The sequence below is a fragment of the Mobula birostris genome, chromosome 5 (genome assembly GCF_030028105.1).
Source record: "Mobula birostris isolate sMobBir1 chromosome 5, sMobBir1.hap1, whole genome shotgun sequence".
NCBI lineage: Eukaryota > Metazoa > Chordata > Chondrichthyes > Myliobatiformes > Myliobatidae > Mobula > Mobula birostris.
Window position 1 is genome coordinate 41,494,124 of NC_092374.1, and position 26,315 is coordinate 41,520,438.

The 26,315-nt window shown below is 40.0% G+C and overlaps 1 protein-coding gene across 4 annotated transcripts in view; it reads left to right on the plus strand.

Moving 5' to 3' along the window:
* gak (cyclin G associated kinase) overlaps positions 1-26,315 on the plus strand; it is a 126,693-nt gene that overhangs the window by 18,264 nt on the left and 82,114 nt on the right. For all 4 annotated transcript variants that reach the window (XM_072257962.1, XM_072257964.1, XM_072257965.1 and 1 more), the window contains exons 6-10: positions 7,421-7,546; positions 8,417-8,506; positions 10,830-10,965; positions 13,893-14,005; positions 19,382-19,481. In XM_072257962.1, the coding sequence (XP_072114063.1) occupies positions 7,421-7,546; positions 8,417-8,506; positions 10,830-10,965; positions 13,893-14,005; positions 19,382-19,481 (565 nt within the window). The remainder of the gene's footprint in view (positions 1-7,420; positions 7,547-8,416; positions 8,507-10,829; positions 10,966-13,892; positions 14,006-19,381; positions 19,482-26,315) is intronic.

Here is a 26,315-nt window from a genome sequence, read left to right on the forward strand (position 1 = left end):
GTTAAGTTTAGAGGGAAAATGAGACAATATTTTTATCTGGTAAATGAAAGAAAGTGAAACTTGGGCTGCAGCAAAGGGTTTGGATGCTTTAAGAAAAGGGAGCAAGTAAAGATGAAAATAGGCATGCTAAAGCCAAAATGTGTGGGTTCTGTTACACTTCTTAAACCACATAACTAGTTTCCATGAATGTGTTGTATAGGACTCATCAATATTCATAGTCCTGATGAAGTAAGTATCTCTACAAGAGCCTCCGTAGTTTCTTCTTTGGACTCCCATAAGACCCACAGATGCACTTGGTGAGGTGATGGGATCTGCCCTTCCTAATGTGTTTCAAAGCTTCAAATGCCTATTTTCCCATAATATACACATGATTCATGACCTCACTACTTATTTCACTCATTTCTTTGGCATTTAAAATATTCTCCTTAGTAAGCACAGTAGAATACATACCTATATAAAGTCACCCCTCAGCCTCCAATGCACCCAGGGAATAAAGCCCCAGTAACATCCTTGTGATTTTTATTTTGCACCATTTCCAGCTTCTACATATGTCATTATCTTCAGTCCCAATTCAGAATCAAAATTTGTGTACAAGTTGAACCAGGCTTTATAGGAGGACTGAATTTTTATACGGGATACTTTTCAGACTTTCAAGTCAGAAGAAGTCCTGCAAGTCCAGGGAGATCCTTTGACCCAAAAAAATCACAGAGTGCAGTAAATATGAACATTTTTGTTTGGTATATAATAATTGAAGTAATACACAAATTAAATAATAAATTCCCAATCTTGGAAAAGCAATCTGGAAACCAATGTCTTTTATTTTGTTAATCAACTAAAAATAATCACTTACAATTTGAAATTATTTTTCCTCTTTTATTTACAGTATTGTTGCTCAAATCTGTTCTTTCCTCTCTCATGGTATGACAGGAGGGCAACTTCTCAGGAATGAGGCTTTGTTTGTTGAATGCGTTTCTACTAAAATAGCTCCATCAAGAATCAAGATGGTGTCGTGAACCATGACAACATTCTGTGGGCTGCCTACAAAATTTCTAAATATACCCCTTTTGAATTACTCTCACTGCAATCTCACTGCAGCATATAATTCCGCTTTAAACAACATACTTTTGAATTGACTTAGTGAACTACAGATTTCACGATCTTCTGAAAGACTCCATGGACTTAACTCTCAAGCAACCAGGTACGGCACTTTTAAGTGGATGAAGGTTCATCGCCATGCCCAGAAGAGAGGCAGGAGAGGGGGACTCCAGTCCAGGCTGAAACAGAAGAATGAGACCATCTCTACCCAACATCTTGTTAGCAAATCTGCAGTCACTGGAGAACAAGTTTGAGGACCTAAGGGCAACATTGCTGTATTGAAGGGAACTGAGAAATTGTTGTGTTCTGTGTTTTACTGAGACATGGCTTACTCCCAGCTTGCCATATTTGGTGATCAGACGTGAAGGCTTCTCAATACACCGGATGCACCAAACTACTGATTTAGAAAAGGCAAAAGGTGGGGTTGTGTGTTTCATGATAAACTCTCTGTGGTGCTCCAATGTGGTGGCTTTGTCAAACTTGTGTTCCCCCAACCTGGAACACCTAACTATCAAATGCTGGCCATTCTATTTACCAAGCAAGGATTCCTCCATGATCCTGACTGCAGTTTCCATATCTCTGTCGGCCAACTGTAATCAGGCACTTGAGATACTGCATGTTGTTGGCATCAAACAAGAAACAGTCCACCCTGATGCATTTCAAATAATTGTCACAGACTGCAACCACGATTGTTTGAAGGAATCTCTGCCCAATTACCATAAGCACATGACCTGTGACACCAGCAGTTCAAACACATTAGACTACAACTGTACTATGAGAAGGAATGCCTTCTGTTTCCTGCCCAGACCATATTTCAGAAACCCTTGGCTGTCCTTATTTACATACAGGCAGAGGCTAAAGAGCAAGGCTGCAGAGATAAGGACAACAAAGAGGTGGCTGTGGGAGGCAGAGGGGCGGCTATGGGATTACTACGAGTCGGTGGACTGGGCTGTATTCAATGACTCATCAGTGGATCTGAATGAATAGACCATGGTTGTCATGCACTTTATAAAAACAATCCCCACAAAATCATTCAGTCTTCCCCAACCAGAAGCCCTGTATTCACCAGGAGATCTGCAATCTTCTGAGGGCCAGATCAGAGGTATTCAGATCTGGTGACCAAGTAAGCCATCTGACTGGCATGTGGTAATTCCAAACTAAACTTGAATCAATGAAGGAGCCTCAATGGGGCTTGAATGATATTTCCTCTTACAAAGTAAAATCAAATAACACAAGTGAAAATAGGATTTCACTTCCAGATGAGCTCAATGCCATCTATGCTTGCTTTGTTCATCAAAATATGGAGGAACCTTCATGAGCTCCCACAGCCCCTGATGATTCTTGATTTCAGTTTGTAAGGTTAATGTAAGAGCATCCTTCAGGAGAGCGAACACACAGAAAGTATCTGATCCAGATGGGGTATCTGACCAAATACTAAAGACCTGTGCTGATCAACTGGCTGGAATGTTCATCGATAGCTTTAATCTCTTGCTTCAGCAGTCTGAGGTACCCAGCTGATTCAAGTAGGCCTCAATCATACTGGTGCCTGAGAAGAACATGGTAACCTGTCTCAATGACTATCATCCAATAGCACTTACATCCACTGTGTTCAAGTGTTTTGAGGGGTTGGTAATGAAACAGATCAACCCCCGACTGAGAGGCGACTTGGATCCACTCCATTTTGCCTATCGTCACAACAGGCAATAGCAGATGCATTTCATTGGCTCTTTGCTCAACCCTGGAACATCTGGACAGCAAAGGTGTATACATTAGGATGCTCTTTATAGACTACAGCTTTGTATTCAAAGCTATTGTCCCCTCAAAACTAATCAATAATCAATGAGCTTCAACACCTTGGCCTCAATACCTCCTTGTGCAATTGGATGCTTGACTTTCTCACTTGCAAACCCCAGCCATTTTGGACTGACAATAACACTTTCCAAGTTTGAGGGGTGGAGCTACAATGGCACTTAACAGCAACTCTTTCGAGCTCATCTGCTGCAACAGCTTAATTTCTATGTTTGATGAATCTATTTTTCCTTTCCAGGGTAGATGGGGTTCTTTTGGAGACCCTGACCTGGAATTACACTTAGGCTTTGGTTCTTTGTAGTGGTGGGACCTGCTCCTGGTGGTTCATGACCGGCCACTTTTTGAAATCGCAAGGATACAGCCCAGAAGATGAGCGCACCTTCAGGGTTCCAAGGCTTCGTGGTCCTGAGGACAGGCTGATTCTATGCCAGTACCGCTGACTGAAGTCATGGGAGAAAGCAGAACATCGGGAGCAGCGGATCAGCTGTTGGAGGCTCTGTACACGACAAATCTGCCTCTGCCTTTGCCTTTGCCATTGCTTGGTGGGTGGAGTATGCTGATCATTTTTTTTGTGGAAGTGGATGGGGTTTGGGCTTGGTGGTTGTTTTGCTGCTCTGTGTGTGTGTGTGTGTGTGTGTTTGTGTGTGTGGGGCTTTGTGGTTCTAACGTTTTTACTGTTACTCATTCTTTGGGGCCTTCTGTTTTTGTGGATGTCTGCGAAGAACAGGAATTTCAGAATGTTCATTGCATACATTTCTCTGATATTAAATGGAACTATTGAACAATCTCCATCAGCACAGGTGCACAACAAGGCTGTGTACTTAGCCGCTGCTCTACTCACTTTACACATATGACTGTGTGGCTAAGCACGGCTTCAATGTCATATTTAAGTTTACTGATGACAACACTGTCGTTGGCCAAATCAAAGGTGGTGATGAATCAGCAGATAGGAAGGAGGGTGAAAATCTGGCTGAGTGGTGCCACAACAACCATCTCTCACTCAATGTCAGCAAGATTGAGGAGCTGACCAGGAGGAGGAAACCAGAGGTCCATGAACCAGTCCTCATCGGTGATCAGAGGTGGAGAGGGTCAGCAACTTTAAATTCCTTGTGTAGTCATTTCAGAGTAAGTGCAGTTGTGAAGAAAGCACAGAAGTGCCTTTACTTTCTAGTGGGACTGCCCAGTTCCTCACAGGTAAAGTCCTCACCTCCATTGAATAGATCTGTATGGAGCACCGTCACAGGAATGCAGCATCCATCATCAGAGAACATGTCCTCTTCTTGCTTCTGCCAACAGGGAGAAGGTCAAGGAGCCTCAAGACTCCCACCACCAGGTTCATTAACAGTTATTACCCCTCAACCGTCAGGCTCTTGAACCTTAGGGGAGAACTTCACTCACCCCATCACTGAACGATTCCCGTAATCTGTGGACTCACTTCCAAGGACTCTTGATCTCATGATGTTTATTGATTATTTCTTTTTTTAATTTTTTCTCAGTTCAAGCTGGTAAAACCTGAGTTACGGACATAGCCAAGCATACTCACCTCTCAATTGCTAAGAGTTTTCGGACTATTCTAGTGGTGTTTAGTATTGTGGCTTTCTGAAGATTTACATAAATATTGCTGTGTATCCCTAATTGTTTAATGCTATTGTGTAGTGCCCTTGGGATGACATCAGCTGTATATATTACTATCAGGGCAATGCGCACCTTGCTCATGTTTAAAAAGTCTTTCAATTTCCTCTTTTAATTCAGCATATTTCTGGTGATTTCTGTAATTTATGTGTGTTTGGGATGGCTAAAGTAAAGGCATCTGTTAGCCTTGCGAGACCATGGATCTGCGCCTGGAACGTCTTCACTCTCCAGACCAGCAGTTGCCCATGCTGCAAGTCTCTCCTCTCCACGACACCGATGTTGTCCAAGGGAAGGGTATTAGGACCCATACAGCTTGGCACCAGTGTCGTCGCAGAGCAATGTGTGATTAAGTGCCTTGCTCAAGGACAAAACACGTTCCTTCGGCTGGGGCTCAAACTCACGACCTTCAGGTCGCTAGGCCAATGCCTTAACCACTTGGCCACGTGCCCACACAAGATGGCTATATAGATGGCTATATCTATTAAATAAGTTGTTCTTATTTGTTTATCCTATGTTATTATATCTGTATGGTTATTATGGCTTGTCCTATCTGTAATAATTGATCAGTCATAATAAAATTTGTGGTATTTTGACACTAAAACTGGATCAGGCTTGTATTTATAGTAAGTGGTGTTATCGTTTATGAGTTTGTATTTTAAAACAAGGTTTGGATGAATGATATTTGCCACTTGAATGTGCTTATTATTGTTACTATTCTTTCATATTTGCACAGTTTGTTGTCTTTTGCATATTGGTTGTTTGCCCTGTTGAGTTTAGTCTTTCATTGATTCTATTTTGGCTTTTCCATTTACCAGTATACCCACAAGAAAACAAATTTCAGCATTGTATATGGTGACATATATGTATTTTGCTTAAAAATTTACTTTGAATGTTGAACACTTTCTGAAACCCCTTTAGGGCATTTCTGCCAGTTCTTTGGGCTTCTCTTGTAAGTTATTATGGGAGATTGAGAAGCTTTCATGGAAATTCTACACTGCTTTTTAGAAATCCCTTTGAATCAATAATACTCTTATAAAGTTTCCCCTGTTTGGTATTCCACCTATGTCATCAATATGTCTTTGAGGGAAAATTGCACCAAGTAGTATGAGATGTTTTCAGTTTGGAGAAATTGTACCCAGTTAATATTTTTGACATTAAAACAATGCAGCTGGTCACCCTGATATAGGTTTATAAAAGTCACATAATAAGGTAGAATTTAAATTGAAAACTTTGCAGGCATCCTAGTTGGGGTTTCATGCTGAAACTGATGTATGCATTCTCCATTCCGATATATCAATCCATAGCCTCACCTACTGTCACGATGAGGCCACACACAGGTTGGAGGGACAGCATCTTGTATGCTGTCTGGGTAGCCTCCAACCTGATGGCATGAACATCAATTTCTTGAACTTCTGGTAATTCCCCATCCCCTTTTCCCTCTCTCATCTTATCATTTTGCCTCCCCATCGCCTTCCTCTGGTGCTTCTCCCTCCTTTTCTTTCTTCTATGGCCTTCTGTCATCTCCTATTAGATTCCCCCTTCCCCAGGCCTGTATCCCTTTCACCAATCCACTTCCCAGCTCTTTACTTCACTCCTCTGTCTCTTGGTTTCATTTCATGCTTCACCTTGTGTTTCTCCCTCCCCTCCCCTCCCCTTTTAAATCTATTCCTCATCTTTTTTTCTCCAGTTCTGCTGTAGGGTCTCGGCCCGAAAAGTCGAATGTATTCTTTTCCATAGATGCTGCCTGGCCTTCTGAGTTCCTCCAGCATTTTGTGTGCTGCTTGGATTTCCAGCAAATTTCCAACTGCGATTTTTCTCTTGTTTATACATTCTCTGTTGATGTGTTGCAAGAACTTTCAGTTTTAATATGTCCAGTTTTTTCAGTCATTTCTTAAAGTTATACCAAACGAGGGGTTCCTAACCTTTTTCATGCCATGGACCAATACCATTAAGCAAGGGTTCTGTGGACCTCAGGTTGAGAACCCCTGTACTAAGTGGATGGTGGGAAAATTGTGTAAAAAAAAAAGCAATGATTAAATGACAGAGCACTCTTGATGGGCCAAATAGCCTAACTTTGCTCCACCATCTTGTGATCTTATACCACAGTGCAACTAATCATCTTCTACCAGCAGGAAATGGTTGCTGTACCTCAGAATTGTGGGGGGGGGGGGAGGGGGAGTGCAGTGGGATTAGGAGAATGTTCCCGCAGGGGCAGAGGGACATTGAGTAATTGGCAAATAACAACATCCAAAGGAGGTGTACTCTGTGTGCAAAGGAGCCATAGGAATCCTTGAGAGGAGATTGTCAGGGAGGGCAAGAAAGCCCGTTGGAGGGGGGCCTGCAATGCAATCAAATGAAGGTGGTAGACTTGATGTAGTAGTAAGCAGCAAACTGAGAGATGGTAGAGGTCAACAGCCTGCCAGGTGAGAGGGGCATGAATAAAGTTTCAGAAGTAAACAGTTTAGGTGCACAGGAAAGATATTGGAAATCACAGATCTTAGTCAGGACAATGTTTGAGTGCTGGTCCTATAGGTATCATGGTTTCAGTATGAAAGGAAGTTTTGAAACCTGTGACTAAATACAAGGTGGTTTTTCACACTTGTGATGTGGAGACACTCACAACAGACAGATGGGTGCTGCAAAATAGTTGATGGCATTTAGGGGAAGTTTTATCATAAAGGAATTGGTGGGGGGGGGGAATGAAAATCTCACTGAAAAATGATTATCCTCAGAATACTAAGAAATCCAGGACAGTATAATAAAGTGCTTTACTTAGGATAAAGCAAATGGTGAAAGGCTGCTGCTTTTGTAGTTATGCAAATGAATCTGTAGCCTAAAGAATTTCCTTATCCCAATTTTGTTTGATGATTTATCTCCAATGCAGGTTGAAAATCTTTTGGTCAGTCACCAAGGCACTATTAAGCTTTGTGATTTTGGCAGTGCCACAAGCATAGCGCACTATCCAGACTACTCCTGGACTGCACATAGGAGAGCAATGGTGGAAGAAGAGGTATGATGCTTTCTTCCCTGTGTTATGCATTGAAATCACAGACTGCATGGTGCTGCTGTAAGACAGCCCATGAAGTCCTAGCTCAGAAACAGGCCCTTTACCCTGTGATTCGATACCAATCTTAAAGCACCATCTACACTAATCACATGATGTTTTCTTCATTTTCCAATCAGCCTCCCCAGAATTTCTCACTCAGCTAAACACTATGGATAATTCTCAGTAGTCATTTAACCTACTAGTCCATATATCTTTGGGATATGGAAGGAAAACTGGAGAAATCCATATTTTCTATAAGGAGAAAGTGCAAGCTTAACATAAACATTACAGGAGGATAAGATTGAAGATTACATTCAATGTATAACCTTAATCCAATTTCAGTTGGTCTTTTTTCATATTACTGGGTGATATTTTTAAAGCTAATGTTTTTGGTGCTTTTATTTTGCTTCCACCTCCTCCCCCCCCCCCCCACTAAAGTCTAAGCTTATCTTTGCTCTTATTTCACCCTTTTGACAGTGAGATCCACTTTTTCACTGCCTGCAATTGTCGCAATTATGAGTGATTTGCTAATCAAAGTGTATCTAACCAAGGGATAATAAACTCTTTATACAATCCCCTCTAGGTTTATATGCCAGTATTTCAGAAATCTCTAGAAGTTTTTCAGTTTTATTTGTTTGAAATCACCTGGTTGATATCACTGGTTGCATTTTGGTTAATACTTAATTTTCTGCTTGTGTTTTTTTTCATTCCCTTTCTGTGAGTAGTAATATTGGGAGGACGTTATAAACGTTTTATTCCACAATGGAATAAAATATACTGTACTTCCATCTTACCCTAATGAATGATATTCTTTGCATTTCTTTGATAATACAGGTTACAAGAAATACAACACCAATGTACAGGACACCAGAGATAATCGACCTTTATTCCAATTATCCAATCAATGAAAAACAAGATATTTGGGTATGTGTCCAATACAGAACAGCCCTAATGGAAATCACTTTGCTTCTATAGTTTGAAGTTATTTTAAGATATCTTAACTAAATTGCAACTTTATTGTTTTTATTTTGCTCTCAGTTTTTTGATGGTAAAGATTTTGCTCAGACTACATGCTAATGTAATGTTATTATCTAAATAAGCAGCTTGTTTGCTGCTTCCTGTTGTAATAGTTAAGTCAGCATTTCTGTATATCTGACTCCGCCAGTAAATTGAAAACTATGGTCCTGAAGTTTCTTTTGTGAGGAATGGAATTTTTTTTATTGTTAATCTTGAAAGTTGTCTCAACAGATCCAAATATTACTGTAAAAAATCTAAAACATTCTCAGGGTATATGATAGAAGTAAAACACCACTAGCAGAAGGTAATCATCTTTGTCCTTGTGTTAGTAGCCTGAGTGCCCAGCAAATGCCTTTCTGTAGTCAAAATCTTCCTGTGGTTATTACATTTGGTTGATGACTTTTGTTCCCCTGAGGTGTTAGTTCAGGATAGAAACATAGAAAATAGGTGCAGGAATAGGCCATTTGGCCCTTTGAGCCTGCACCGCCATTCAGTACGATCATGGCTGATCATCCAACTCAGAACCCTGTACCTGCTTTCTCTCCATACCCCCTGATCACTTTAGCTACAAGGGCCATATCTAACTCCCTCTTAAATATAGCCAATGAACTCGCCTCAACTGTTCCCTGTGGCAGAGAATTCTACAGATTCACCACTCTCTGTGTGAAGAAGTTTTTCCTCATCTCGGTCCTAAAAGGCTTCCCCTCTATCCTCAGACCGTGACCCCTCATTTTAGACTTCGGGAACATTGGGAACAATCTTCCTGCATCTAGCCTGTCCAATCCCTTTAGAATTTTATACGTTTCAATCATGATCCCCCCTCAATCTTCTAAATTCCAGAGAGTATAGGCCTAGTCGATCCAGTATTTCATCATATGAAAGTCCTGCCATCCCAGGAATCAATCTGGTGAACCTTCTTTGTACTCCCTCTATGGCAAGAATGCTGTTCCTCAGATTAGGGGACCAAAACTGCACACAATACTCCAGGTGTGGTCTCACCAAGGCCTTGTACAACTGCAGTAGTACCTCCCTGCTCCTGTACTCGAATCCTCTTGCTATGAATGCCAGCATACCATTTGCTTTTTTTACTGCCTGTTGTACCTGCATGCTCACTTTCAATGACTGGTGTATAATGACACTCAGGTCTCGTTGCACCTCCCCTTTTCCTAATTGGCCACCATTCAGATAATAATTTGTTTTCCTGTTCTTGCCACCAAAGTGGATAACCTCACATTTATCCACATTAAATTGCAACTGCCATGAATTTGCCCACTCACCTAACCTATCCAAGTCAACCTGCATTCTCTTAGCATCCTCCTCACAGCTAACACTGCCGCCCAGCTTTGTGTCATCTGCAAACTTGGAGATGCTGCATTTAATTCCCTCGTCTAAGTCATTAATATATATTGTAAACAACTGGGGTCCCAGCACTGAGCCTTGCAGTACCCCACTAGTCACTGCCTGCCATTCTGAAAAGGTCCCGTTTATTCCCACTCTTTGCCTCCTGTCTGCCACCCAATTCTCTATCCACATCAATACCATACCCCCAATACTGTGTGCTTTAAGTTTGCACACTAATCTCCTGTGTGGGACCTTGTCAAAAGCCTTTTGAAAATCCAAATGTACCACATCCACTGGTTCTTGCCTATCCACTCTACTAGTTACATCCTCAAAAAATTCTATGAGATTCGTCAGACATGATTTTCCTTTCACAAATCCATGCTGACTTTGTCCGATGATTTCACTGCTTTCCAAATATGCTGACGTATACTTTATGATATACTAACATATACTTTATTGTACATTGAGAAAACAAAGGTCACCAGCAGTCAATGTGCAAACTTGTTTTGTTGTTATGATGATCACCGTCCTGTCTGTTCAGACTCCAGTTCATTAATAGAATTACTGAACTTGGAGAAACCAATCAGATAACAAGATTAATACTTGATCCACTCCTTACAAAATGAGAAGTATTTGGCATGTAAGGCGACAACTGTAGAGAAAGAAAGAGCTAATATTTCAGGCCAATGACTTCTCATCAGAGCTTACAAAACAGATGAAAACAAGATATAGTTATTTAGGGGAGGGAGTTAAACACCAAAGGGAAGGAGAGTGTTAGGGAGAAGGAAGGAGAAATTAAATTTCAAAAGTGGCGAAGAATATTGATTTTTTTTTCTCTCTAATTGACATACAGGTGTTCATTTAACATCTTTGTTGAAACTTTCCTTAGGCTCTGGGTTGTATTCTGTACCTGTTATGCTTTAAGCAGCATCCATTTGAAGATGGCGCTAAGCTTGCAATAGTAAATGGGAAGTACTCTATTCCTGCAAATGATACAAAATACACCGTTTTTCACGATCTCATTTGTAAGTATTCAATGCAAGTTATATGGCATCGTTGTTCAACATTCACATTAATTATGTAAGGTATACTGACTGATTTCTGCACAATAAATTTTAGATTACTAATTTTGCCTCAATGATCTCCAAGATTTGCTGGGGAAAGTGGTGCCATTGATATTAATCCTCTTTTACTTGCTATGTGCCAGTAATAATTGATGCTATGACATTTACTATTGTTTTTAAGAATACAGTAAAAGTAGAAGGGATATCCTATGATCAAAATATGATGTTTGACCTTAAAAATATAATCGCTTGACAGTATTCAGAGGGGGTAAAAAAAAAAAGAACTATATTAATTTACGTGAAGTTGTGGCACATCATAATTGCTGGACAGAAAGGGAACAGGTATACAAGAGTGAACAATTCTTTGATCAAGTAGGAGGATGGTGGAGAAACTTGAGAAATTCAGCAGTGGATGAAAGTTTTGTTAAACACCTGGTTGAAGATGGAGCATTCTGAGTTGATGGAACAGAGGTTATGCAGATACCTACTGCCATGATGAGAGGCAACCACTCATTCTCCATCTGGGTAGCTTCCAACTTGATGGCATGAACATAGATTTCCCTAATATCTGGCAATTTCTTTCCCCTCCCCTTTTTTTCTTTTCCCATTCCTGCTTCTGATTCTCCTCTCACCCCTTCTCCTCACCTGCCCATCACCTCTGGTGCAACTCCTTCTTCCATTTCTTCCACAGTACAGTGTGCTCTCCAATCAAGTTCCTCCTCCTTCACCCATTTACCTCTTTTACCTGTCACCTCCCAGCTCCTTACTTTATTCCCACACCTAGTTTTGCCTATCACCCACCAGCTTGTACTCCTTCCCCTCCCCCAATCTTCTTATTTTGGCATCTTCCCCCTTCCTTTCCAGTGCTAATTAGCCCAAAATGTCAACTGTTTATTTCCCTCTACAGTTGTTGCCTGACTTGCTGTGTTAACTCCAGTATTTTGTGTGTTGCTCAAGATTTCCAGCATCTATAGAATCTCACATTTATGGTTATGCAGACAGTCCAGATGAAGAGACCTCTACTTGAGTGTAAACGTTGTGGAGTGACTGTTCTGTGCTGTGGCTTGAGAGGAAATCATTGACAGATAAAGTTTTTGCTGTGGGACTGAAGACATTCCCTTTGTTAACCTGAAAGAAATAATGATTCACTTGAGACCAGACTAAACGGCAGCACATGGATAATGAATGAATTGAGTGTTGCCAGCATACACATGGAAGATGAGGCACAGTTACCAAAAGGATGAGAGAAAGGTCCACAGATCTGTGGAGAATGGTTTAGAGGTGGGAAGGGTAGCAAGAGCAGGCATGTGATCGGATAAAAAACGGTATGACCACTTCTACTAAATCATTGGAAATCCATTTGATTTAATTATTGAGAGGCATTGAGAAGCCCAGTGTGACTACTGTTGCAAACTTGCAGCAGCAGCAGGAATGTTGCTGGACTATGTCAGCAGGTGTTAACACTGTTGACACTTCAGATGAAGTTTCAGAGCTCTGTTGGGTGTGGTACAATATTCAAGAAGTGAATTATCTGACATATGGACATAATTTTGGAGGTAACAACTTGTCTGAACTTGCTTTGCATGATTACAAAATCATGTGAAAATGTGGGCTAATTGAACCAATATTATTATACTATTTCAGTGTGGTATAAGACTTAGGTTAACTAAGTATCATAGTTAACTAGGTTTACTTTTAGCTAAAGTGTGTTTAATAAAATCTGAATCACTATATAATTGTGTATAACACTATGCTGCTTTACGTTAATGGATTCTCTAAGTTTGCTGATTGAACGTTTTTTCATGCTACACCGCATAGTGACAGGAGCTTGCATGAACTTTTGTCCTTTTCTGGGAGTAAATAATGCAATGGAAACTACAGGATGGTGACTGGGTAATTTAGTCCCTTGAGCTGTTTCGTCAGATCATGATATAGTGATACTTGAACTTCCTTACCTGCCTTTTCTCCAAATTCCTGACAAATTTCTAAGCCTCTTCCACTTTGTACACATTTCCCTCTGACGCAGAAGAAAACCATTGACCTATTGAATCTATGTCAGCTCTCAGACAATTTCCATCAAGCCCATTCCACCAGTGATTTCCTTAGAAATTGTTCTCTATTGAGTACCCATTGACTCCTTGCTGGTCTCCTGCCGTCCTGCACTAGAGGTAGTTTACAGCAGTCAACTAGCTACAAATCTTCAGAATTTGTGAGGAAACCGGAGCACTCAGAGAAAACCAACACAATCACAAGGAGAATGTGCAAACCATGCAGACAGCATTGAAGGTCAGAATTAAAATCAGACCACTGAAACTCTTTGGCAGCAGCATTATTCGCTGTCCCATTGTGCTGCATATCTTTAACATGTCCTGTTAACCATGAATAACCTGCCTTTTTCATTGGGTTAGTGTTGGTGATGGTCTCTGAGCTTCTGGTCTTTCAGAAAATGGATATAGACTGGGTAACCCATTCTCCCTCCATGTGCCATAGATTTCCTCTTTCTGCATCTTTGTGACTAGCTCTTCCCCTCCATACATTTTGATATACCTCCTAATATGCAATCATCTGCAAAACTGGATAATAACCAAGTCATGAGTATGTCGTCGAAGGATAAGGTTAGGGTTAGGGCCTTTGAGAATTGGTTATTGCTTTCTGCCAATTATGCAACAACCAGTTGATCCCACATCTAAGCAAAAAGAGTTGCTTCTAATTTTGTGCATTTTTTGTTTCTCTTGTGCTTTTTGTTGCTTAATCTGTTAACTCGACCATCTACACAATGATCATCCCAATCTGCCATGTTAGTTTTTTTTCCCCAAAAATTATTATACTGTTGATAAACTGTAGATAACAGATTGATTGCCTATTTTCTCTTCCGTTTATTGCTATAGATAATATGATGAAGATAAATCCTAAAGAGCGAATGACTATCACTGAGGTTGTGAATCAGCTGCAGGAGATTGCTGCTGCCCGGAATATTAATCTGAAATCTCCAATTACAGAAGTAAGAAACTTTTATAAAAGTTGTAAGTTGGAGACTCATCCTGCTTTAGAAACAAGCTGATGAGAATATTAATAATGGAGTATAAGTGCATTGCATCATTTTATTTGTTGTGATTACTTTTTTGATGTCAAAATTCATTTGGAAAGAAAAAAGCAGCAACATTTACACTGGCAGGCTATGTTGATCCTGGCTTGCCATAAAATTGTAGTGACAATACACCTCAATGAAACCAAATTCCTGGTTCTTCTGTATTATCAGTCTGTTGGCCAGGAATGATTAAAACTGAGCTGTGCACAGTATGCACTATTGACTGTTTTCACTTGAGTCTGGTTCAATGATCTGTGTGCCCCATTGTGTTTCTCAATTCTGTTATGTGACTGGAGCAAGATGCCTTGTTCTCAGGTATTTAAAAACTGTTCCCTCTAAGCACAGGATAGTGTCTTAATGGTGCACAGTGCATGTGACTGATGTTAGTGAGAATGTTCGGCAGCAGGCTCCTGTCCCAATTAAACGGCATATTCTTCCAAAGAAATGAAGGGTATCCAAGCTATTTTCTTGATTGTTTTTTTGTTGCTGAAGTGTTGTTCCATGGCCCAATTAATCAGAATCTACTGCATATGGGGATTGCAGGTGTACACAAATGTAGTCCTGATGCAGCGTTTCAACACAAAGCATATCCAATTCCTTTCCTCCCACAAATGCAGCTTAACTCACTAAGTTCCTTGAGCAGACTGTTTCTTGTTTCCTGGTATAAGTTTATCCTCTCTCCTTGACTGCTGGTCCTCTACTCTGGCACTTAACCTCAGGCTTTATTAAGGACTTCCACATTAGGCTGAGCATGCATGGATGTCCAAGGATAAGCTGTCCAAACAGTTAATGGCTCACAACTGTTGGCTGTCAGTGAGCCCCTTGTGTTAATGTTCATTTTCTTTTCTCCAATGTATTTTAGAAACATATTTAACAATTTTTTTATCATAGAAAGGGATTGTTTCTGTACTTTAAAATTCTGGCAATATTCCATTTTGCTTTATATATGTAAGGGCTATATCAGATTTTTTTTGTTCACAATCTGTCATTTATTCATTTTTCCTCAATGTAGAAACGAATGGGGAATTCATACAGAGAGGAAGTTCATTTCCTAAAGCATTCTGTGCCTTCGGACATTGAGTTTCCTGGGAATAGCATAATCTAAACCAGGATCAAGCCTGGGAGGCAGCTCTATCATGCAGGAAGGCCTTTGCTGATTCTGCAGATCTGTGTTCCTGGCCATTCTCATTCCCTATAACCTTTGATTCCCATAGTATTCAAACATTTCTCCATATTGGCCTTGAATATTTTCAAAGATGCAACTTCCAATGCCTCACAACTGTCCAAATAAAGACATTTCTTGACTCACTCTTAAGTGGCTCACTTTGTACTTTGACCTTGTACCCCCCCCCCGTCTAAATTCTCCTGAGTGGGGGGAAAAACAGTCTCTTGGTAACATCCTTATTAATTTGCTTTAGGAATCTTGCATGTTTCAATGGAGACACCTCTTGTGCTTCAGGTACGCTGAGATAAAATCAGCATTACTCATTGAGCACCTCCCCATTGCCACAGATCCGACAACAGAATCTAGTAAACTGCATTGCACCACTTCCAAAGCACAACTGGAGGCGCAGGAGACTGCAGATACTGGAATCTGGAGCAACAAACAACCTGCTGGAGGAATTCAGTATGGGTAGCAACATACCTATGCAGAAAGGAATGGTTGACAACTTGTTTCCCCCATGAAAGCTGCTTAACCTACTGATTTCTTCTGCAGACTACTTGTTGCTCCAAGATAGAAATGCCTGTCCTTTGTTGTTGATGAAGTATGTTATACAGATTAGGAGAATAGGCAAAGTAGTGGCAGATGAAATATAGTGCAGGAAAGTGTGTGGTCATGCACTTCGGCAGAAAGATTAACGGTGTAGACTATTTTCTAAAAGAGGAGGAAATTCAAAAATCTGAGGTGCAAAGGGTCTTGGGAGTACCCATGTAGGTTTCCGTAAAGATTAACTTGGAGGTTGAGTTAGTGTAAGGAAGGCAAATGCAATGTTAGCACTTAGCTTGAGTGGACTAGAATGTAAGAGCAAGGATGTAATGCTGAGGATTTATAAAGCATTAATCAGACCGCACTTGGAGTATTGTGAGCAGTTTTGGGCACCTAATCTAAGGAAATATGTGCTGGTTTTGGAGAGGATCCAGAGGAGGATCACAAGAATGATCTTGAGAATGAAAGGGTTAACGTATGAAGTGCATTTGATGGTGTACTGGGAGATCAGAAGAATGAGGGGGACCTTATTGAACCTATCAAATATTGAAAGGATTAGATAGAGTGGATGTGCAGAGTATGTTTTCTATAGTGGAGTAGTGCAAGACCAGAGGGCACAGCCTCAGAATAGAAGATTGTCCCTTGATAACAGGGATGAGAGGAACTCATTGCCACAGGGTGCCCTTTAAGTCCCTTACTTTTTGATCTGGCCATAGAGCCATTGGCGAATGCGTTTCGTAGCTGTGCTGAATTGACGGGGATTTGGCGGGGGGGGTGTGTTAAGCATTAAGTTTCTCTTTATGCTGATGATCTTTTACTTTTTATATCAAATCCGACTACCTCCTTACCCCTAATGTTTTCACTTCTTAATAAATTTAGCCAGCTTTCCGGATACAAACTTAATTTACGTAAGAGTGAACTTTTCCCAATTAACAGAGAAGCACAAGTATTAGAACTTCATAACCTCCCTTTTAAAGTAGTAATTTATCAATTTGCTTACCTCGGTATTACAGTAACAAGGAATTTTAAGCGTCTTTTTCGAGAAAATTTCACTAATATTTTAAATCATACAAAGCAGAGGTTGGCACTATGGTCACCCCTGTCCATGTCTCTGGTAGGTCAAATTAATGTTCAAATGTATATCCTTCCAAAATTTTATACTTATTTCAATCTATACCAATTTTTATTCCTAAAGCTTTTTTTGATTCATTAGATTCTATTATTTCATTCTATCTATGGAAGGGCAAATGCTCCAGACTTAATAAAGTTCACCTTCAAAAACCTAAAAGGGAAGGTGGCATGGCCTTGCCTAATTTTTGCTTATATTACTGGGCAGCCAATATACGTTGACTTACTATTTGGACTTTCTTTTATAATCAGTCTGACTGCCCAAAATGGGTGGCAAAGGAGTTTACTCCAATAAGGATTTCTTTATTTCCTCATTTCTTGGATCTGCACTTCCTTGTCATTTGCCTAAACTAATTGTTAAACCTCTCATTAGACATACTCTGAGAATATGGACTCTGTTCAGAAAATACTATGGTCTGCACGGTTTCTCTCTCTCTAGTCCTATTTTACATAACCATCTTTTCTGACCTATGCAAGACTTAACATTCCGTGCCTGGTAACAGAAAGGGCATTAGGTGTTTGGAAGATCTTTTCATAGATAATCGCTTTGCTTTTGAACAACTGTCTGCAAAGTTTAACCTACCTAATACTCATTTTTTCAGATACCTTCAAAAAGATTTTCTGTGGTACAATTTTCCTATTAATAACTCGATTTCTCACATTCTACTCCAACCCACAATCTTTTTGCCGCTCACCTAATCTGTTTGCAAAGTAAAATATTGCTAATGCTGTATGTGTGAAATTATGGTGTTGTGATGAAAGGTAATTAAACTGAAATGTTAATCTCTCTCACTACAGATGTTGCCTGACCTGAGTATTTACATTATTTTTTATTTTGGATTCTCTGAACTTATTTTATCCCTTTATGACCTAGATTTTGTCTCTTTGAACTAAATTTCCCACTTAAGTTTGTAGTGTGAATACGCTCAGTAAAACTTGCTTTGACTTTCTCCTCTATATCATTTGTGTAAAATGCAATCATCTGTGTTGACTTCTAGCACAGTGTTTAAAAAAGTGTTTATTTTGTATCAAATTATTTCAATTGGAACAGTTGATTTTTAGTCTTTAATCTGTTTTCAGGAGTAAGAGTTCGACAAAGAAAACTGCAGTAAAAAGATGCGAAGCTTTATGTTTTCTTGGATATCAGTTTATCTAAACCCGGTGACACCCCCACTATTTACATCAGAGTGGAAATACCTCTCTTGCAACACACACAAAATGCTGGAGGAACTCAGCAAGGCAGGCAACATCAATGGAAAAGAGTAAACAGTGAATGTTTTGGGCCGAGACCCTTCATCAGTCCTGACAAAGGGTCTTGACCTAAAACGTTGACTGTTTACTCTTTTCCATAGATGCTGTGTGGCCTGCTGAGTTCCTCCAGCATTTTGAGTGTGTTGCTCGGATTTCCAGCATCTACAGATTTTCTCTTGTTTGTATACCTCTCTTGCATTTGTTCTCTTCATTTATTCTCTCTCCTTTCCCTACTTATTAGAAAAATTCTTTTTTGTATTGAACCTGAAGAGCTCTCTGATCCACAAAATTATGTCATTAATCTTGATATAAATAGTATTGAAAATAAGTATCTTTAAAATAAATTCCTGTGGGTCGCATGTTGAAGAAGTTGGCATTGCTTACATCTGCAATCTCGATAAGAAAGAACTATTTGAAATGTTTGAATATGGTATATAGTTATGTATGATTGTTTACAGTAGTTATTTTTTTCCACTGGAAAGCCATGGGAAAAGTAATGTCTTGTACCAAGTCCAATCCTACTTTATCAAAAGTAGAATTCAATTATTAAAGTAATACATTGATGTTTTAATCTCTGATCATATAGGGCAAAGTGACTGATCAGAAACTGTGTAAATGATGAATTGGTTTTTATTAATCTCTGATCATATTGGGCAAGGTGACTGATCGGAAACTGTAAATGATGAGTTGGTTTTTATTGTAATATCTTGTAGTTTTTGGGGAATGTAGAGTCCAATTAGCTAAAGGGAGAGGGATAGATTAAGTGAAGAGACTTTGTTGGAATTAATTTTCTAGGTTATGATACTCAGATTTATTTTATAGTTTAGGATGTTGATAAATTTTAAATTGTCTTATGAAAATTTATTAATATACAACTTCACCTAATATAATTGAGGCTGCTTATATTTGAAAAGTCAGGCTGATTTTTTACATATGAAATGTAAGTGTGAAGCAGGTAAGCTGCAGTCAGCTGCTCATGCTGCACTAGAGCCAAAATAGAACTGCCTGTTGGTGCTAAGCTGAGGTTTGAGTGGTACTAGTTCTGTAATGCCCTCTTTGGTCTCAAGTGGAGTGCTGCTTACCTTGATACAATTGCAGTCAGGGTCTAGGAAGCTCTGCTTTTATTTGTATTGTGTTTGTTCATAAATGTACTATGATTTTATTTGATAAAAATTAATTGTAATTGTTATTAATTCTTACAGCTCCTGGAACAGAATGGAGGGGTAACTAACAATGCAATAGCAGGTTCAAAACCACACTGGAACAAGCCAGGAGGAAGTCTAAACAATATGCATAATGCAGGTATGCAGCATGTTTCTTAAGCAAAGCAGGAAAGAATATTAATAATCTTCCTGAGGTAAAACAAGACCTTAGAAGTATGTGGTTTTGTAAAAGCATGCATATTCATGTTTAAAGTTCACAGCTTTTTCTGACTGGTGACCAGCATCTCTCACCTTGTTACTAAAGAGGATTTGATGTTTAAAATCCTGCTGTCAAGATCATTTAGACTTGGGGCTATATCTTGTATCTACAATTATATCATAGCCAGGAAGCTGATGTTGAAATCGGGTCACAAACAATTGCAGATGATGTGGTGGCTTGATTGATATTTGATTATCTCATGCTCTATGTTGCTAATTAATTCACATATTGGCATATAGGACAGGCTCTGGTTTGTTTCTCTTTTGAATGTGCAGAATTACAATGACAAAACACATCCAGAGAACTTACTTGGAGCATATATTCTTGTTAAATTTGAGATGACTGTCAAATCATCAAAGCCAGGATCACAGAGGTTATCACAGAGTTGTACAGCACAGCAGTGCGGCCTTCATCCTACAACATCCATGCTGATTTTTCTTTTTGCTCGTCTACACTACAGTAATCTCATTTGCCTGTATTAGGATCCTATTCTAATCCTAATTCTATCGTACTGGAGCGAGATATACCAGCAAGTTGAGTGATGTTGTAACAATAACCTTGCACTCACTGTTAGTGAGATCGAAGAGTTGATTGTGGACTTCCAAAAGGATAGGATGAGGGAACAGAGACCAATCCTCATAGAGGAATCAGAAGTGGAGAGAGAGAGCCATTTCAGGTTTCTGGGTGTCAAGATCTCCAAGGAACCAACTTGGATGCAACATATTGATGGAGCTATAAAGAAGGCAAGACAGAGGCTATATTTCATTAGGAGTTTGAGGAGGAGATTTGGTTTGTCACCTAAAACACTTGAAAACCGCTGGCAAGATTCTTGGTAGTGTGGAGGAGCAGAGGGATCTGGGGATACATGTCCACAGATCCCTGAAAGTTGCCTCACAGGTAGATAGGGTAGTTAAGAAAGCTTATGGGTGTTAGCTTTCATAAGTCGAGGGATAGAGTTTAAGAGTCGCAATGTAATGACGCAGCTCTATAAAACTCTGGTTAGGCCACAATTGGAGTACTATGTCCAGTTCTAGTCACCTCACTATAGGAAGGATGTGGAAGCGTTGGAAAGGGTACAGAGGAGATTTACCAGGATGCTGCCTGGTTTAGAGAGTATGCATTATGATCAGAGAATAAGGGAGCTAGGGCTTTACCCTTTGGAGAGAAGGAGGATGAGAGGAGACATGATAGAGGTGTACAAGATAATAAGAGGAATAGATCGAGTGGATAGCCAGTGCCTCTTCCCCAGGGCACCACTGCTCAATACAAGAGAACATGGCTTTAAGGTAAGGGGTGGGAAGTTCAAGGGGGAATATTAGAGGAAGGTTTTTTACTCAGAGAATGGTTGGTGTGTGGAATGCACTGCCTGAGTCAGTGGTGGAGGCAGATGCACTGGTGAAGTTTAAGAGACTACTAGACAGGTATATGGAGGAATTTAAGGTGGGGGGTTATATGGGAGGCAGGGTTTGAGGGTCAGCACAACATTGTGGGCCGAAGGGCCTGTAATGTGCTGTACTATTCTATGTTCTATGTTCTATAAATGTACTGTGGAGAGTATTCTGACTGGCTGCATCACCGTTTGGTCTGGGGGGAGGGGGCCGACTACACAGGATTAAAAGTAAGTTGCAGAAAGTTGTAAAGTTAGTCAGCTCCATCATGGGTACTAGCCTCCATAGTATCCAAGACATCTTCAAGGAGTGGTGCCTTAGGAAGGCGACATCCATCATTAAGGATCCCCACCACCCAAGACATGCCCTCTTCTCATTGTTACCCTCAGGAAGGATGTACAGGATCCTGAAGGCACAAACTCAGCAATTCAGGACCAGTTTCTTCCTCTCTACCATCCAATTTCTAAATGGACATTGATCCCATGAACACTAATACTTTTTTAAACTTCTGTTTTTACACTACTTATTTTTAACTTAAAAATAACTTAACTATTTAATTACAGTAATTCAGTTTTTTTCTGTATTTATCATGTATTACATTTTACTGCTGCTGCAATGTTACAAATTTCATGACATATGCTAGTGATATTAATCAGATTCTATTCTACTGTACCTTGCCTTTTTAAGTGTCTGGTAAATGTCTCTGAAACGTAACAATTGTTTCTGACTCCACCACTTCCTCTGCCCGTGTGTTCCAGCTGACAAACATCTCTGTGTTTTTAAACAAGAGCTTTCCCTTCAAGTTCTTTTAAAACTCTTTCCTTTAACCTTGTACCTTTTGGTTTTGTTATCCCAACCAAATGATTCTGTCAATGCCTCATATAATTTTATATACCCCTACCAGGCCACTCCTCAGTCTCTTTCATTCCAAGGAAAAAAATAAGCACAGCCTATCCAATCTACCTCCAGAACTAAAGTTCTCCAATACAGGCAACTTCCTGGTGAATCTCCTCTGCATCCTGTCAAGCATGACCACATCCTCCCAGTGGTTTGGTAATCAGAGTGCATGCAATACCCGGGTGATACAGCCTAACCAGAGCTTTGTGAAATTACAACATAATATCCCAACTTTTATATTCTTTGCCCTAGCCTACGGAAGCAATCATGTCACGTGCTGCATTCACCACCTTATTGACCTATGCTCCCACATTAAGGGAACCATGGACTTGAACCCTCGAGGTCTCTGTTATCAACGTTCCTGAGTGCTGTTCAAATTATTCTTTATGCCCTTTCCTGTTCCTGTCTGATTCCCCAAAACACATTCCTGGCATTTTTGGTATTCAATTCTATCTGCCAATGCCTTCTACTTGATCAAGATCTTACTGTAGCCTTAGATAACTTTCCTTACTATGTACAACACCACCAGCTTTTTATGCCAATTGGAAATGTACATTATTCTCTGTTCTAATCCAAATCATTAACATATTTCTCAGACAACGATCTTCCAATACCACTGGTCAGAAGCTTTGTATCAGAAAAGTCTCTTTTATCACAACCCTCCATCTCTTAACACCAGGCAGTTTTAAATCTAATTAGCCAGTTTCTTTTGATCTTTACTGGACCAGTCTACTGCCTTGCCTTCATCAATGTCATCAATAAAACTGGATCAAATTAGTGCAACAGAATTTCCCTCACGTAAAGCAATGCTGACCATCTCTGGCCAGCCCCTACTTTTCCAAATATTCATGAATCCATCACTAAGGATCTTTTTCCAATAGCTTTCCTACCACTGATTTTAGACTCATTGACCTGTATTTAGCTGGCTTATCTCTGCTGCTCTTCCTAAATAAAAGAGCACCATTTGATATCTTCCACCTGTGGCTAATGAAGATCCAGAAATCCATGTCAGGATACCAGCTATCTCTTCCCATAACAACCTGGGATAGATCCCATCACCTCTGAAGATTAATGAGCCCTGTGAATCCCAGTACCACCTCCTTCTCAATACCGATTTGCTCCAGATTATCCATGCATGCCTCCCTGAATTTATTATCTTTTACATCCTTCTCCTTGGTGAATACGGATGAAAAGAATTTGCTTAGCACCTTGCCCATGTCACCACACCCCACACATAGATTATATTATTTTGGATATTTTAGGAAGGTCCAATTTTATTCCTTTTAGCAATTTTTTAAAGATTAATTTTAAGTAACAAATAACTGAGGTTATCTTTGCACGATACAAATGCAATGATCTAACTACTTGTGGAAGGTGCTCTGAAAGAAATTGTTGAAAAGTTTTATATTGATCATTATAGACAGAACATTTGAGTGGCCTGGTGGCAAAGTGACAAAGACTTGGGTTCAATCCTGATTTTTGGGTACTGTTTGTGTGGAGTTTACAAGTTCTCTCTGACCGTATGGGTTTTCTCCCACATCCCAAAGAGGTGTTGATTGGCTAGGTCATTTGGCCTCTGCAAGTTTTCCCCTAATGTGGAGGTGAGTGGTAGAATCTGGGGAGAGATAATGAGAATGTGGTGTGAATAAAAAAAGAAATAGGATTAATGTAGAATCGATGTGAATGCATGGTTGATAGTCAGTATGGACTCGGTGCTGAAGGGCCTGTTTCCGTGTCATATCTGTCTATCACTCTTCTGGTTAATATCAGCAGTGACGAGAGAAATAAGCTGAAATGAAAAACTGTGTTCATGATGTCAAATTATATTCTGTTATGACGCAGAGGAGGCAATTTGGCTCATGGAGTCCATTGCTAGCTTCTAGAACATTCCCATCAGTTTAATTCCACTAACACATACAAAATGCTGGTGAACGCAGCAGGCCAGGCAGCATCTATAGGAAGAAGTACAGTTGACGTTTCGGGCCGAGACCCTTTGTCAGGACTAATTGAAAGAAAAGATGGTAAGAGATTTGAAAGTGGGAGGGGGAGATCTGAAATGATAGGAGAAGTCAGGAGGGGGAGGGAAGAAGCTAAGAGCTGGAAAGTTGGTTGGCAAAAGGAATACAGGGTTGGAGAAGCAGGAGGATCATGAGACAGGAGGCCTAGGGAGAAAGAAAGGGGAAGGGAGCCCAGAGGAAGATGGAGAGCAGGCAAGGAGTGATTGTGAGAAGGGCAGAGAGAGAGAGAGAGAGAAGGATAAAAAGGTGGGGGGGAATAAAAATAAGGGATGGGGTAAGAAGGGGAGGAGGGGCATTAACGGAAGTTAGAGGAATCAATGTTCATGCCATCAGGTTGGAGGCTACCCAGATGGAATATAAGGTGGTGTTCCTCCAGCCTGAGTGTGGCTTCATCTTGACAATAGAGGAGGTTTAACTCCACTGCTTATTTCCCCTGTGACCCATTCTCTTTCGGTGCCTGTCTCAAACAGAGCTCAGGGTTTCTTTCGATTCTTCTCAAGCAACTGAGACACAACTGCGCGAATAGTTTGATTAAGTAACTTTATTTAGCTCTTAACTAAAAGAACAAGAAAATTAGTAACTCAAGTAACTTTGTTTAACTATAGATTTAATTCACCTTATAACTACAGCTACAAATCTTGTCTTAATTCAATTAAAAGAACAAAACTCAAGACCTCTTTATTTGATTCTCCATTAATAAATCAAGCATGTGATTCATAGTAATACTTACCAGCAATTAACAATTAGGAGCACTGCTTATATATTCTTAACCACTCGATCTTTAGCCCCCAGGGATCCCCAATACTTAAAGACGTGAAGGGGTATGAAAGTCACTAGGCACTGGTTGTGATCTAGCCCACAGAGAAGCTCCAAAGATCCCCTGAATAAACCTTACTGTTACATTGTTGAGGGTGTCCCCTATCTCCCCTTAAAGTGAATATCAACTCCATATAAGGCAAGACCCCTGCTATGCAATTTACTGAAATCACGGTATGTTTTCCCATAAATCTCCTCGGACAGGCATACCTGTGTAACCAGAGTCAAAAATGAACTGAAGTCAGCCATCTTGTCAACCTATTCAGTCAGTTTATAGCTATTGCATCAGAAAGATCTCTAATTCTGTTTCATCTTACCACAGTGGCCTGATTATGTTAGAGGCAATTAGCCTACCAGCATGTCCTTTTGATGTGGCAAAAAACTCATTCAATCACAGGAGAATATTCAGATTCCACACAGACAACATCTGAGACCTGAGTGCAGTGTTGGAGCCAGAAGCTGGAGCTGTTTCAAGCTGTGCCACTTGAAACATACAAGGCAGAGAATGAGGTGCTCTACTTATGCTCAATTCATGTGTGCCTGGAATTATGATGAGATGCTGTATTTTCAATCAGAATGATCTCTTATGAGAAGGTGTCTCTGAGATAAGAATGAGGGGGCCCTTATAGATGTATTTAAGAATATGAGAAGCATAGATAAGGTAAATGGTAACAGTGTTTTCAAAGAAGAGAGGAGAGAAAGATTTAACATGGACCTGAGGGGCATTTTTATCACACGGATGCTAGTGAGTATATGGAACAAGCTGCTAGAGGAACTGATTGAGACAGGTACAATAGTATCATTTGAGAAGCACTTGGATAGGTTCATGGAAGGTAGGATTCATCACCCACCCAAAAAATGCTGTCTTCTCATTACTACAGTGGGGAAAAGATAAAGGGGCCTGAAGACACGCTCAAATGTTTTAGGCATAGTTTCTTCCCCTCCACCATCTGATTCCTGAACAATCCATGAATCCATGAGCACGGCCTTAATGTTCCTCTTTTGCACTATTTATCTTTTTAGGTAATTTTTATGTCCTGTTCTGTACTGCTGGCACAAAACAACAACTTTTGCAACTTATGTCAGTGATAATAATTATGAGTTTAGAGGAGTATGGGCCAAATGCAGGTAATTGGACTAGCTCCGTAGTAGACTCACTGAGCTGAAGGGCTTGTATCTTGCTGTATTGCTCCGTGATGCATCCCTAACTTCATTTAAAGTTATGAAGCAATAGAATGAAAATCCACATACAATTGCAAGAAGAAGTTTGTGAACCCTTTGCAATTACCTGATTTTCTACATTAATTACCCATATAATGTGGTCTGATCTTCGTCTAAGTCACAGTAATAGACAAACATAATCTGTCTACACTAATAACACAAGCAATTGTACTTCTCATGTCTTTATTGAACACATTGTTTAATCATTCACAGTCCAAGCTGGAAAAAGCATGTGAACCCTCGTATTTAAAAAAAAACTAGTAGAGCCTCCTTTAGCAATAACCTCCACCAAATATATCCTACAGCTGCTGATTAGACTTGCACAATGGCGAGGAGGAATTTTAGGCCATTCCTCCATACAAAACTATTTCAGT